This window comes from Blennius ocellaris (assembly GCF_963422515.1).
Source record: "Blennius ocellaris genome assembly, chromosome: 3".
NCBI classification, from domain to species: domain Eukaryota; kingdom Metazoa; phylum Chordata; class Actinopteri; order Blenniiformes; family Blenniidae; genus Blennius; species Blennius ocellaris.
This window is the reverse complement of record NC_137652.1, coordinates 6,623,064-6,637,269: the sequence shown is the minus strand read 5'-3', so window position 1 is coordinate 6,637,269 and position 14,206 is coordinate 6,623,064. Positions and strand designations below refer to the sequence as shown.

Genomic DNA, 14,206 nt, shown 5'->3' with positions numbered 1-14,206 from the left:
AGAACAATAACCCCCCCCCACCCCCCCGCACTGGGCGCCTTCTGGGCGTCCGTCAGCGCGATAGGTCAGATCTCCTGTACCTAGTGGAGCGTTGACTTGTGTTTTCACGGATTTCTTTTCCTCCTCTGGCACGCAGCCCCTCTTCTGCTCCGCCACACCAGCTCGAGGCTCCCGAGGCCTTCTGGCATGTTCATTGCTCAAGTTCACACAGCGAGGCCCCGAGGAGCGGCGGTGCATGACGACGAGAACAAAACGCTACATGACGAGCCTCGACAGCTTGTTTATCTGACGATGAATTATGCATTGAAATGCTTCAATGGAGAACTTTTAGTAAAAAGGTCAAAAGACCTTGAAACATCGAAACGGTTTTGTGTGTGTGTGTGTGTAAACGCTCTCTTTATTATGGCTGTTTAGATCCTGTTTATGTGTTTTCATGTCCTGAAACGTGGTCCAGATTCAGCCCAGATACAGTCGTTGAAATTGGGGGTGTTATGATCCAATGTGATCTTAATTTAGTCCAAGTATATCCCAATGACGGTCCAGTAACGCCCCAATTTCATAAACTATGTTTGGGATCAATCTGGACCACATTGGTTGAATAACACCTCTGGTCAGGAGTGTCGGCTTTGGAATCAACGAGACATCAAGCTTGTTTGCGCCTGTTTCATCGGCCGGCGAGATGCTTGTGGGAACATGGTTTTGTGTCTTTATGTGCAGATTTAGCCCAGAAAGAGATGGAGGTGGTTGTGTGACGTCAAAAGGGCATGTTTTCTCAAGAGTCGTGGAATCAAAGGTTGTCGGCACAGGCGTTTGCTTTGCTTGCCGAATAGGGGCACCACCTGTCCCAGAGAGAAACAAGACAAGACAGGCGCTGTCCATTGTGCCTACAGAAAGCTAAAGGACACAGATACTTAAATATGATTCAGACGCAATCACGGTAATCGTGAATAATGACTTTGCCCCGGGGCTTTCTTCACTTTCTTTTGTCATTCCAGGAATTTGTAAACGTTTCTTGCGTAGCATTCAGAGGCTTTACAAACACCAAACAGATCAGTTCAAGTTGTAATTAAAGAGCCATGCCAAACATTCACGTTTCTATGTGAATTCCAAGGTGGGTGGTTTACCACACAATCAGTCCTCCAGTGAAAGGGACGCTTGTTGCCTTGCTTCTCCCTTTTTTTGGCAGTTTTAAGTGACCTGACCCTCGACTGTGAATTTACGTTCATGAGTTTACTCGCTTGAACATTCAGATTAATTGTATTTAATCTGTGAAGAGGCTTCTGAGACACTGAAGCCACGCAGAGACACCGAAACACAGACGGACCGACGGCTAGAACACACAAGAAAATCTCATTGTATACTAAAGCCACCAGGTGACGACAATCACACACTCAGGCCCTGGTGAAAGACATCCGAGTGGGGGAGCAGCAAACACCAGGAATGGGGAATCTAACCCCCCCCCAAAAAAACCCCACGAGTGACAACACAAACACAAACCTCGGTTAGAAGGTGGAAATCACTCTCTGGTGGTGGACTCTTTAAGTGTCTTTGGAGACAAAGAGCAGGTCAGAGGTGGTGAAGGTCAAGAGCACACAGGAAAACATTAAGAGCCACATCTGGGGTTGCACTTGTTCAGAGACACACACACACACACACGCTTGGATCTTCCTATGTGGAAACAGCTGGCTGCCGTCACTGAGAAAGTAATTAGAGACTGCTGCAGGAAACTGGAGGACAAGACTCATATTTCAATGCTGTGTGCGATCAACCTCACTCGTTTGTTTGAGAAAGTCCTTCATGTGTAGTGTGTCTGTGTGTGTGTGTGTGTGTGTGTGTGTGTGTGTGTGTGTGTGTGTGTGTGTGTGTGTGTGTGTGTGTGTGTGTGTGTGTGTGTGTGTGTGTGTGTGTGTGTGTGTGTGTGTGTGTGTGTGTGTGTGTGTGTGTGTGTGTGTGTGTGTGACAGCGAACCAGCAGCTGTTAAACAAGCAGTCACATTGCCCCTTTCAGTGTCTGAGACGTGAGGCGCGTGAAAAGGAGTAACGGTATCGTGGAAAACACAGACATTCTATTTCAACTGTTCCTGCTCGATGCTGAAGACACCGGTCAACATTTTATGTTTACCTACTTAAGCATGCTAATATCTGGTTTAATGTACGTTCCTCTTCTATTCATTCACTTTGCATTGTGTTAACACAGTTAACAAAAGGATTGGGATTTAACAACCTGCTTTTGAAAGCATTGTTTCTTTGTGTTTTTCCACTCCTGAGAAAAAAAAAATGTTGCTTAATTGTGAGTGATTTACTTCACGACAATGTGTGTCTTCCAGCTCCACCAGAAAAGCAAATCTTTTGTATTAGTTTGTTATCTTAACTGTTTTTGTGGGCCAGATGTGCAGAGAGCTGGACTGGATTCATCAGTGTGTGTCGAAAGAACAAATCAGACCGAACCGATGACGACAACACGGAATCTTTTGTAATTTTACCAACACTTTAGACCGATGGTCCATCCTGCCTTGAAATATCAATGAACAGCAATTGCAGATACCTTCTTTGGGAAAATGAAAAGATGAGGTAAATCAAGCACCCAACAAAACCATGTTGTCTTAGAGGACAAACAAGACACACAAGAAAAGCTCACGGTATACCACAGTGAAGACAGTCACACACTCAGGCTCAGGCGAAACACATCAGGGCAAGGGAACAACCATCAGACATAAGGAGGGGAAGTCATCAGTGTAAGTGAGGAAATTCACGCCTCTACTTCACGATAACTCCTTCATGTGTTGACTCACCTGCTGCAGGTAGCAACAAGCCCGACATGTGAAACAAGAGCTTGAGCCAAAAGGAACCAAACATCTCAGCACATGTCCAGTAATCTAACATTTCCCCGGAATTTACTACGTGGGAGTCGCCGTGAGAAGAAGATTGAGGAGAATGTCACGCCATGGAGGCATTAAGCTACAGTCACACTGTGGCGTTTCTGTTGCAACCTGAGGAGTTGGTGTTCAAGGCCTTGCATAAATCCTCAATGGATTTGAACCAACAAACCTCAAACTCTCTTCCCATTTTCTTCTGGTTCGATATAAAGCTGTTGAAAAACGAACATAAAAAAATATGCTTCAGTTGAAAAGTAACAGGTGGATTTGTACCTTCAGCCCCATGTAGCAACCAATAATGTAATAATGATGAATAATGTAATAATGGGGAAATAATGTCATAATTGTGGCAATTTTATATTAAATAAAGCCAATAATGTAATAAACTTGCCTATTGTCCAATAAGTATTTGAGCCACCGTTGTAATATTTTACCAAGTATTGAATAAGTTACATTAAGGAGTTGGCAGAGTTGAAACGTGTCACCCAGCCACCGCAAATAAACCTGTAATGTCTTAAAAGCATCGAGCTCAGAATGTACATCACCTGAGTGGTTATTTTTGTCGTGTGCAAGTCAAGTGTTTCATAATCTGTTGTTCCTGAAGTGTGTGTTATTTATTTATTTTATATCAGGCCATTCAACCTGCACAGGATGTCTTCATACACTCCTCTACTTGCAAATAAAGTTGTGATCAACAACAACAACTGTGACCAAAACCTCTAGCTTTGCTAAGTCTTCAGATCAAACGTTGAGGTTATCGCCACTTTTGCTCAATTTGTATGTGTTTTATGCTTTTTACCTCCTGGAAACTCGATGCTTTAAATTTACTGCCGGACACATGGACCTGAGTCTGCTTTTGATCTTAGAAGCCCAACGGACATGAAAGTAATGAGCAGACAAAGAGAAATGGAGGAAGTGACTCTTCTTCAGGCCTGTCCTCAGAACGATGCGTCCTCCTCACCTTTGACCTCTGACTACTTCCTCTGCGCCGTCGCCGGGCCAACGTGTCCTTGAGCTGCGGGCAGGGAGTCAGTCGTGGAGGAAATCTCCCAGTACGCTCCGTCAAACACGGCAAACCTCAGTTAAAAGGGGGACATTTTTCTTTTTAAGTGTCTTTGGAGACAAAGAGCAGGTCAGAGGTGGTGAAGGTCAAGAGCACACAGGAAAACATTAAGATCCACATCTGGGGGGGTGCTTGTTCAGATACACACACACACACACACACACACACACACACACACACACACACACACACACACACACACACACACACACACACACACACACACACACACACACACACACACACACACACACACACACACACACACACACACACACACACCTTCCTGTGTGGAAGCAGCTGGCTGCCGTCACTGACAAAGTAATTACAGACTGCTGGAGGAACAAACCCTCAAATTTGGATTCCCTTGTCCAATCAACCCCACTAGTTTTGTTTGACAACAAGTCGTTCATGGGCGTGTGTGTGGCCCGTTAACCTCTAACAACGAATGGGAGGGCTGCGGTGGGGCTGATCAGCCTAAAACGGATATTTTGATATGAGGCTTATAAGCAAGTCTAAAAAAATTTTTTTTTAATAAAGAATAAGCAACCAATTCCTCTCATGTGTTTACTTGGAGACTGTTTCAAGCATATTCTATCTTGTACAAGACAACAAACAGCATTGCATAAATAGAAAATGTTTATTTGTGGTTCATAAATACAGTGGTATTTTTTTTGTTTATTGTTAGTGGTTGACCGATCAAAAAACAAAAAGAAAAACGTGGCAATCTACATAACAATCGGTTAAGGGAGAAAATCACAGTTCATCAAATCACTGAATTCACTTCACGGTCAAAATCATTATTTTCAGTTAAAGTACCTTTAGTGTGAAAGTATTCACAAAGGCAGAAATGTGTCCCCTGCCTGGAGGCGCTGTGCTAATTATCTTCACTTCCTTTTACTTAAACTGAAGCTGGAAACTCAATGAAATGTTTGATCATGTTTCTGATCACATTCATTTTTACAGCTGCAGGGAAATGTTCAGTATTTATATCCAGCATTAGAAATATCAAATTACAACGTACATTGGAGTAATCATTTAGGAGGATGTTAATGATGAAGCACAATTTACACCATGTAACCCATACTTTCTTATTTTCACACCAAATTTTCCATTTTACATCGACATGTTTTCATCATGTTATCATTTTAATGTACTTCTTTTTGTGGGAAATGTGGTTTGAACATTGATATATTAAATATGGCTAAAAACCCAACCAAAACACTTGCAGAGTACTGTGTATTTTAACTTGAGTAACAATATTATTACTTGTACCTATTCAAGTAGTTGTAGTAAAGAGAGACGACAACGCGTCTGGGAATTTCTTGTATTTTCATGTAAACAGTTACATATAAATGTGGGTTTTTTGTTGTTGTTGTTATTTTGGGATACATTTATGCATTGGTTTGCACATATACTAATTGGATATGCTTTCTAAGTTATGAAAATTTTTATTTACACGTTTGTGGCTGTCAATATAAAAAAAAACCAACTTTTTTTACAATCGAAAGAAAAATGTTTTTGTTAGTTGTTTTTTTGTTTTGTTTTGTTTTGCTTTCAGTTGTAGGTCCAATGTGTTCAGCCAGTATTTCAAAATGAGTAGATAATTGTAGAATCACATAGGTGAGGTTGTGCTGGGGGGGGGGGGGGGGGGGGGGGGGGGGGGGGGGGGGGGACACACACCCAAGCATCCAAGTTAAATAGTCGTTAATGTTGAAATATAGAGGTAAAAGCAAAATAAAAAACTAAAAAAACTAAACCTGAAGGATGCAGAAATAAAAGGTTGCGTGTGCAGAGTGCGTCCTGCTGCCCTTAGCAGCCGTCATCCTGCACGAGGGAGAGGAAGAAGGAGCACACGCTGGCCCAGCTGCTGTTGCAGTACTCCTCCGCCGTCCTCAGCTGCTGCTCGCGCGTCGTGCAGTTCGTGGGTTTGGCCACGGTGGGCACCGCCGGGGCACGCGCGGTGGTCGTACGTGGTCGAGAGGCGTGGAAGCCTCCTCGCGGCGGGTTGACGATCACGGAGCTGTTGGGTGTCAGTCTGAAATGCGCGTCTTTCTGCGAGCGCCTGCAGGACGCCGCCTGCACCGTGGCGCGCGCGTCCCTGCACAGTTTGTCCTGGAGCTTCTTGAGCCCGCGACCCACGCGTTTCCAGAACATCTTGGGGTTGGAGGTGAACATCGAGCACTTGTGGGGTTTGCCGGTGTAGCTGCAGTTCATCCCGAAGACCCCGCTCCTGTTGCGCGCGCCGGGGTCACATCCGACCTCCAGCCTCACCGCGTCCGCGGCTGCCGCCGCGTACCACCGGCACGTCACCCGCTTGTTGTTGGTGAAGTCGCCCATCCCGATCACCCCTTTTGGACGTGCCGAGGACGCAGGTCGTCTACCCGAGGAGACAGAGACGTGCTGGGCCAGGAACGCCAACAGCAACCAGGGAGCGACAGTCCTCAACGGCATCGTGGCGATAAACCAGAGCGATCCCTGGAAGGAGAAGTGGTGGTGGGAACATATGGTTTGTTAAAATAGTGAAAACCGACCAAGGCATAGCATAATTAAATTAAAAATAATAATAATTTAAAAAAAAAAAAGTTCACAAAGTAAGTTAAACTTACCGAGATTTACGCGTGTCTGTGCGTAAAGTGGCTCCGTGCGTCCCGCACATGGCTTTCATACACACAGGCTGGACCCACGCCCACCATCCCCTCCCGACACACACTCACACACACACACACACACACACACACACACACACACACACACACACACACACACACACACACACACACACACACACACACACACACACACACACACACACACACACACGGAGAGAGAGAGAGAGAGAGAGAGAGAGTTTTGCGTAAGCGCTCATCCATTGAGAAAATTCTTGGCTGCTGTGGCTTATGGGAATGAATTTCTTTTGTTGGGTTCCGGCATGACCCGACATGACCAACAACAGTTTTCCCGCCACCAACAGAGGTCTGACTTCTGAAGATCAAAGACTAAACGACTAAAAACCTCCCACAGATGACGAGTTGCAGGTTTGTTCTGAGGAAATTCTCAAGGCTCAGACCCAAATTCTCCACCAATCATGAGTGAAGTTCAGTCACGAGGAGAGCCTCTGTCAGATCAGCCCATGTTTTCATGCTGAGTGTATAATGGGGGGGTTATATGGCTGTTTCTGTGTTGTGAAATGTCAACAGTGATGTTAAACACGATTTAGAGTGAGAGGGTGCAGTCATTCATTCCCGTCACACCGTTTAGGCTTCGAAGCACTGGAACAAGAATAGACACAACATGAAGGCGTATGATTGTGTTTAGATTGTCACAATAACTCGATAATGCAAGTTTTAACCGTTTTAGCAGTCTCCACATTTCTTGTTTTCTTATTATTCTAAGTGGGGCAGGGTAAATCTTTGGAAGGATGTTTTTTTCACGACACCATTTTTAATTGATGGATAAATAAAAAATATACTAATACACAATTATAGGACTGAAATCACTGCAAGTGTAACAGAGAAGAAGAAAAAACGATATGATCTAGTGTCTTTGTACCCTTAATACAGAATAATATTTTAATTCTATGACATTGATTTATTATATTATATTGTGATTTTTTTTCTTCCTCATTTTCCTTTGTAGTACAGTAATCAATGGTATTATTTAATATTGTTTGTTTTATGTGTGTATATCTGTCTATCTATCTATCTATCTATCTATCTATCTATCTATCTATCTATCTATCTGGAAAAAACAATGTAGCACTCATGGCAACTCCACATATAAAGACTCAACAGATATCTCATATTCAAGGAATCCAACTGGAAAGGAAAGGAAATGTTTCATGGCCTCATGGTCCCAACAACCTTTAATGATATCTTATAATTAAAAAAAATATATATATTAAAACGGCCTGCCTGCAACAAAATATAGTGCTTGGTACGGTGGCCCACAAGGTCCAACAAAACGCCATAATGTAAGGGCGCAGCGGTCGGAGAGCAGTCGCTGTTTCCCGGGGACCATATTTTCTGACGGACTTGGGACCGGAGGGGATAACAGTTTCTGACATTAAGGAGTTTAATGAGACGTAAGTAAAATACTGTTGCATGATTAATGTCATTATGTGTTTTCGGCTAACCCGGGAAACAGGTTGTTCTTCCGGACTGAGTATTGGGAGAATTTAATGAAAGCGTAAGGAAATTGATTTGAATTGAAATATTTTATTGTCACTGTTAGAAAAAATAGTCCATATTAAAAGTCTTTGATTCCAACATAATGGTTTAAATAATTATCCCAGGAGCAACCCTCTCTCACTTTACATTATAACCAATTAATTCAACTACATTACTTTAATTGCCCATAAAATACTAGTACTAGTACTGTTGCATGATTAATGTCGTTATGTGTTTTCAGATATCAGCAATGTTGATCACTGTGCTGATGTTATATATTCGTCCTGCCATCCATACTTTATGGTTAACAGTACCAGTACTAGTACTTTATGGGCAATTAAAGTAATAAAAAAGTGATCAACATTGCTGATATCTGAAAACACATAATGACATTAATCATGCAACAGTACTTTACTTACATCTCATTAAACTCTCCTTAATGTCAGAAACTGTTGTCCCCTCCGTCCCAAGTCCGTCAGAAAATATGGTCCCCCGGAAACAGCGACTGCTCTCCGACCGCTGCGCCCTTACATTGTGGCATTTGTTGGTGAGTTGTGTTGTTGGCACTTCTGGGTATTTAGCAGGGAAGAATGTCTGTTACATTCATGATTATAGCAGAACGTTGGGTAACCAGTGTGACATGTCTGAGTGTCTACATTCACAGCTCACTGCTCCACAGCACCACCTGGTGTCCATCAGAGGCTCTGTTACAGAAATACCAGCACTTCATGCTCTGCAGTGGAAAATAGTCGTTGAACTTATTTTACTTCACAGCAAACCACTTAACCTTGATTAACACGCTGTTCAGTCGACATGGTGCAGTAAATCTTGTGTTCTCTAAAACTTTAAATCTGTGTGTGAGGGGTAATTTAGTTTAATTTAAAAAGTCTTATCATGTCAAACATATACCTGTACGCCAATAAACCTTCCTTGAATCATGGTTTAAGATTTAAAATGAGTTTGGAGTCTGACTTTTACTAAAGTTCAAAATGACCACATCAAGTACAAAGTGGTTTTTTGTTGTTGTTTTTGTTGTTTTTTTATTTTAATAATATCCAGTTTTACTTCAATAACCCGTAGAGTCAAGTCTACATAAAAGAAAACAACAAAACAAAACAGGTAGACTTTTAAGATGAAAGTGAAACGTACAGTCTTTTTCTATTTCAAAAAGTGTCTGTGGTTTATAAAGTCTCACTGTAGGAAAGACAGTCAAATGTGTGTTGCCATGGCAACAACTGTCACAGTTTTCATTCAAACCTTTTCACTGAAAACCTGTTTGCGGCGTCTCAACTGACTTCGCTGCACTTCTTGGTGCATCAAGCAAAATGCAACATGCTGTCTGAGGCTGTTTCTTACCCAGAATGCAGTCAGGCTTACTGGAGATCACTTAAATTTTGTTTCAGTTGTATCTCTTTTTTTTTTTCAAAGTCAAATATCTAACAGTTACAATCAACCCAAATATCTGACAGTGAATTTTATTCCAACAGCCGTCCTTGAACTGATCTCACGGTGCACCGTAGGACCGCCGATTTAGACCAAAGATTTCACCTCGATTTTCCCAAAGTGTGGAGCTTTTGTAGACTCAAACCCGGGTTTTTCTGCTGCGTGTGCCACTACTCCACTGAGCCCACTGCTCTTATTACTTCCTTTATTATCACGGATAAGACTTTCAATTTCACAGCTGTTCAACAACGTTTCGACGATTAACGCCTGCTGTGATTTATTGTTGATTTAACTCCTATTCTTTGCTCACAGTGATGTGCAATATGTTAGATATTGGTTTCTTTGGATTTAACTGATTGTTAACCGGACCCAAAGACAAGCTGGCTTTCATAACTTGCATCCTTGAAATTAAAGATTTTTTTTTTAGGTGTCATTTTGCAAACGTCTCTTCAAATCTGTCCCGGTATTTTTGGTCTCTTTCTGACAAGCCTATATAAAGCTTTGTGTATGTGAACAATATTCAAATAAACAAAATGAGCCTATAATGACACAACGCTGTTTCATGAAGGGGTTTTTTGTGTTTTTGTTGGTTTTTTTGAGGTGAAACCTGATTTCCATCTTCTACTATTTGTGTGTGGCCATGTAAGTAAACCACGGCAATTTAATTTCCACTGGTCTTCACCCTCCTCACAAACGTCCTCTGTTCCTGCTCAAGGGTCACTTCATTGGCTCGTACAAAGACGTGTTTAGCTCGGCTCAGACACCCTCTGTGACCAAGTCCGTATTATTTTTACTGCAGTCTGGACTCACTTTGACTGTGTCTGCGTGGTAACAACTTCCTCGGCCAGGTAGTGGGGTTGTTGTTACAGCTGGCGATGAAAAGATACAAGGACCCCTTTGAGTGTACGAGCAGAAGAAACACAGACCAGGAGTCACCACTCTGACTTTTATTCTCTTGATCTTCACATTTTTTTTTTTTTCCCTTGTTGGAATTACTTGTTGGTGGAACATTTACATTGACAAGAGGAGGGAGTTTGACATCATATACAAACAGAAACACATGCCTGCCATGTTGTTGTTGTTTTTTTCTTTTTCTTTCCTCTTGCCGTTTGTTTTACAGATTAAAAAAAAAAAAAAAAAAAACGGCCGGTGATTCCAACCTGAAACGAAACAGAACAAGCACTCAGGAGCGTATCGCGACATACATGTTTCCATTCATGTTAGCGGGCCCTGTGGAAGTTTATCTTCTGACACGAAGCTTTAAAGCCTTTTCTCTATTCTCGTCACTACTTCATGGCCTACCTGTGTCAGCGTACCGCCTCAGTTCTGGAACCAGCTGATGAAGTAGCTGCAGACGCCGTGGAAGCTCTTCCAGCAGTACTCGGAGGCCATGCGGGAGGCTTTGGAGTCCGGCTGCTCTGTGGGACGAGTAGTGGTCTTGCCAGGCTTGGGGGTGGTTTTCTTGGTCTGAGGTCCTTTGCCTGGCATTGGCTTGACGGGTTGAGGCTGAGGCTTCACTGGTCTGGGCGTCACCACGGGCTTGGCCTGGGCCGGCGCCGCCGGCTTCCGTGCATCCTGGACGGGCTTGGAGGGCTTCTGGGTGGTGGTCTTGGGCCAGGCGGCCAGGAAGGTCATCTGGGCCTCTTCTGGGTATTTCTTGCACATCTGTGGCCGGTAGATCTTCGGTCCCTGGCAGGCGTGACTCAGCTTCCTCATGTCCCACATCATCTGGGTGAAGTAGTGGCGAGGGTTCGGGTTGTAGGCGCGGCACAGGTTGGGTTTGCCCTGGAAGTCGCAGTAGTAGGAGCGTCCCGGGGTCTGACCTTTGCAGGAGACACGCAGGCGGGTGTAGTCCCCGACTCCGGATACCACCATGGTGCACGAGTCCTTGGTCTTGGTGCTGAATCGGATGGGCTCATCCCAGACGCTGCGTTGCTGCTGCTGCTGCTGCTGCTGCTGCTGTCGGTTGTCGTTGCTGTTGTTGTTGTTGGTTTGAGCGTGTGACACACAAACACCTGCTGCCAAGACCAGCAGCAACAATCTCATCCTGGCTCTCATGGTGGCGTGGAGGGTGCGAGGTGATGTCCGTGTCTGACGCCGGGGGTTAAGGTCTTAAGGGTTAAGGACAGAACGGGTGCAGGAGCACATTTATAAGGCTGGCGCACACAAAGAAGGTATTATTCAGGTGAATCGAAGGAGACGAGCTCCTCCTCCTGTTTTAACCCCTCCCTCACAGCATAAACACACACACATTTAGCACACACACACACACATTCAGTGACCACAGTGTGGTGTGCCCAGAAGTCAAAAAGTGACGGCTTCGCTGGCTGAGCGGAGGGGTAGAACATAAACTGAGGGAGGAAGAGGGGGAGCCGAGGGAGGCCACATACATCAAGGCAAATGTTGTGAAAAAGGCTTGCAGGATTATTATATAATCTTACATAGGAGGGTCATTGACCATTGATGAGGAAGCGAACGGTAGGAGCTTGGAACCAAACTGCAGGATGAAGTTATTTGCTGAGTTAAAAAAAGAAAAAAAGACTGAATAAAAAAAAAAAAAAAAGGGTCAACTTTTGTTGCACTGGTACAATTAAAGTAAAAAAATACTAAATGTGTACACTGAAGGTTCAGATTGATAGTTTAAATCTTAGTCCTGACTTGTCATGCTCCGTCTTATTAATCATAAGCTTGACAATGTGTTGATTTTTTTAATCTATGCAACACTATTTTTAATCAATATGGTTCTTTGTGTTTGTCGACAGGAGTCGCTTGGAAAGATGAGACAAGGCCAGAGAGAGACAGCAGCTCCGCAACGGGAACATTTAAAAAAAATTTTTATTTTACATCATTATTAATTTGATGATACTAATAAGCAGTGTTACTTTAAATATCTGCTGGTTCCACACCTGCTCAAAGTGGATGAATGAAAGTGATTTCCTCTTCAAGCTCATTGCCAAGAAGGTTGTTTTCATCTGCGTGTATTTATTTATTGGTATGTATGTATGTATTTTACCCACTGTTTGATCAAACTACTCACCCTTAATTGCATGAATTTTCATGGATGATTTATCATCATCCATTAGCGGTTGAGACGTGAACGGTGAACCGTTTCTGAATGAATCCCCCAAAAAGCTGGTGAAAAGACATAGTGGATGAGAGGCACCTCATGGAGGAGATCAGTGTATTTTAGTGCGTATCGTAGTATATTTCTCAGTGACGTAGCGACCTGACCTACCCAGTTAGCATTGATATGAGCTAACGGCTGTCACACCTGCGATGCAAATGTGGCGTTGGTGAAGGTGTGCGCTCTGCCTTTTAGATATTCAAGTGGTAAGAAGGACAGACACAACAAGGAAGAAGAGACAGACTGACTACGAGTTTGGAAACAAGCGAATGAGAAGAAAATGAGGCGTCGCTGAAATAAAGAGGGACGGAGTTAATCGACAGTTGAAGGACACATGAACGCATTGGGGAAAGAGAGGAGGACGAGACAGAGGACGGACACCGGGAGGTTTAGACGAGGACTGAATGGAAAAGTACTGAGACCCTGGGGGGGGGGGGGGGGGGACAGGCCACAGGAACAGTGAGAGCTGGGGAAAAGGCAAACGCTGGGACGATCAAGAAAAGTGAGCCTCCAGCTCTGGGCCTGGTTCTGCTCTTTCTCTTTCTCTGCATTTATCTCTCCTTCTATCCCTTCACCCCAACCAGAACTCTCTCTCTCTCTCCTTATTAGAGAGAGAGAGCCTTGAGATGGTGGCTGTATTTGACGCTATATACTTAAAAATGACCTGAATTGAAATTGAAGCAAAAACGATAAATGGAGACAGTCGTGATACAATCATAGTTTCAGCCTCCACTAACAGGACAAACTTCCACATTGCAGGTCATGAAAGTTTCCACCATTCTTTATGCCCTCGCTGGGCCTGACTGAGCTCCACGGTGAGTCTCTAACCCTGATCGATTAAAAACAGACCTGGTTCACAGCGAGAGTGTGCAAATGCATGCATGCCCTCAGTACATTCAGGAAGTTTTATTTTGATAGCCACTGATCTGCTGGGGAAGAGAGACACAGGAAAAGTTAACACGTCAAATGTGTGTGTGTCTACTTGTGTTGTCTCGAACACAGCATGTTGTTTTTCTCTCTCAATTAAATGCAGTTATATCTTGTGGGAGGAGCATCGTGCCACTCCCCCCCCCCCCCCCCCCCCTCCAGTCCACCATCACTTCCTACAAACCTGCTCACCTCCAGGTATTCAGCTCTGCATATGTTACATCAATGTTCTCTGTGGTTCCAGCTCTGCTGTGTGTGTTGGCAGACCAGCTCTGCTGCGCTGGGATCCTTTACATATCTGAGCGCTTGGCTTTATGTGAATCATCAACTTCCCCCCACATGCTCGTTTTGCAGACTTCCAAAGAGCTTAAAAGTACATTTCATGAGTCAGCGTGGAGGGCTTAAGGTACACAAACAAAAAAAGTTTCCCGTGAGAGTATTTCAGCTGTGAACGCATCAATCAACAAACAAACAGAGGCTTGTGGACTGAAGATTTTATTAAGAGATTTGCATCATCACCACAATCTTTAACATTATTTGTGTTCTTCGGACCTCCAACATCTCAGAGGCTTCTGGAAAATGTATCTTTGAAACTATAAGCCCTC

At 43.7% G+C, this 14,206-nt stretch overlaps 2 protein-coding genes across 2 annotated transcripts; both read right to left on the bottom strand.

Moving 5' to 3' along the window:
• Positions 1 to 5,626: 5,626 nt before the first annotated feature.
• LOC308149401 (fibroblast growth factor-binding protein 1-like) lies at positions 5,627 to 6,717 on the bottom strand. The gene is made up of 2 exons (XM_080521129.1): positions 6,548 to 6,717; positions 5,627 to 6,416 (listed from the first exon to the last, which is right to left on the bottom strand). Exon 2 carries the CDS (start codon positions 6,390 to 6,392, stop codon positions 5,751 to 5,753), a length of 642 nt encoding a protein of 213 aa, XP_080377255.1. The 5' UTR covers positions 6,393 to 6,416; positions 6,548 to 6,717; the 3' UTR covers positions 5,627 to 5,750.
• A 3,765-nt stretch (positions 6,718 to 10,482) lies between these two features.
• On the bottom strand, positions 10,483 to 11,686 carry fgfbp2b (fibroblast growth factor binding protein 2b). Its single transcript, XM_080520976.1, has 2 exons — positions 10,853 to 11,686; positions 10,483 to 10,710 (listed from the first exon to the last, which is right to left on the bottom strand). Exon 1 carries the CDS (start codon positions 11,606 to 11,608, stop codon positions 10,871 to 10,873), a length of 738 nt encoding a protein of 245 aa, XP_080377102.1. The 5' UTR covers positions 11,609 to 11,686; the 3' UTR covers positions 10,483 to 10,710; positions 10,853 to 10,870.
• Between the last annotated feature and the right edge of the window lie 2,520 nt (positions 11,687 to 14,206).

What these genes read in the sequence shown, in the direction of transcription:
- LOC308149401 (XM_080521129.1), bottom strand. Translation starts at nt 6,392, where the DNA reads ATGCCGTTGAGGACTGTCGCTCCCTGGTTGCTGTTGGCGTTCCTGGCC.
- fgfbp2b (XM_080520976.1), bottom strand. Translation starts at nt 11,608, where the DNA reads ATGAGAGCCAGGATGAGATTGTTGCTGCTGGTCTTGGCAGCAGGTGTT.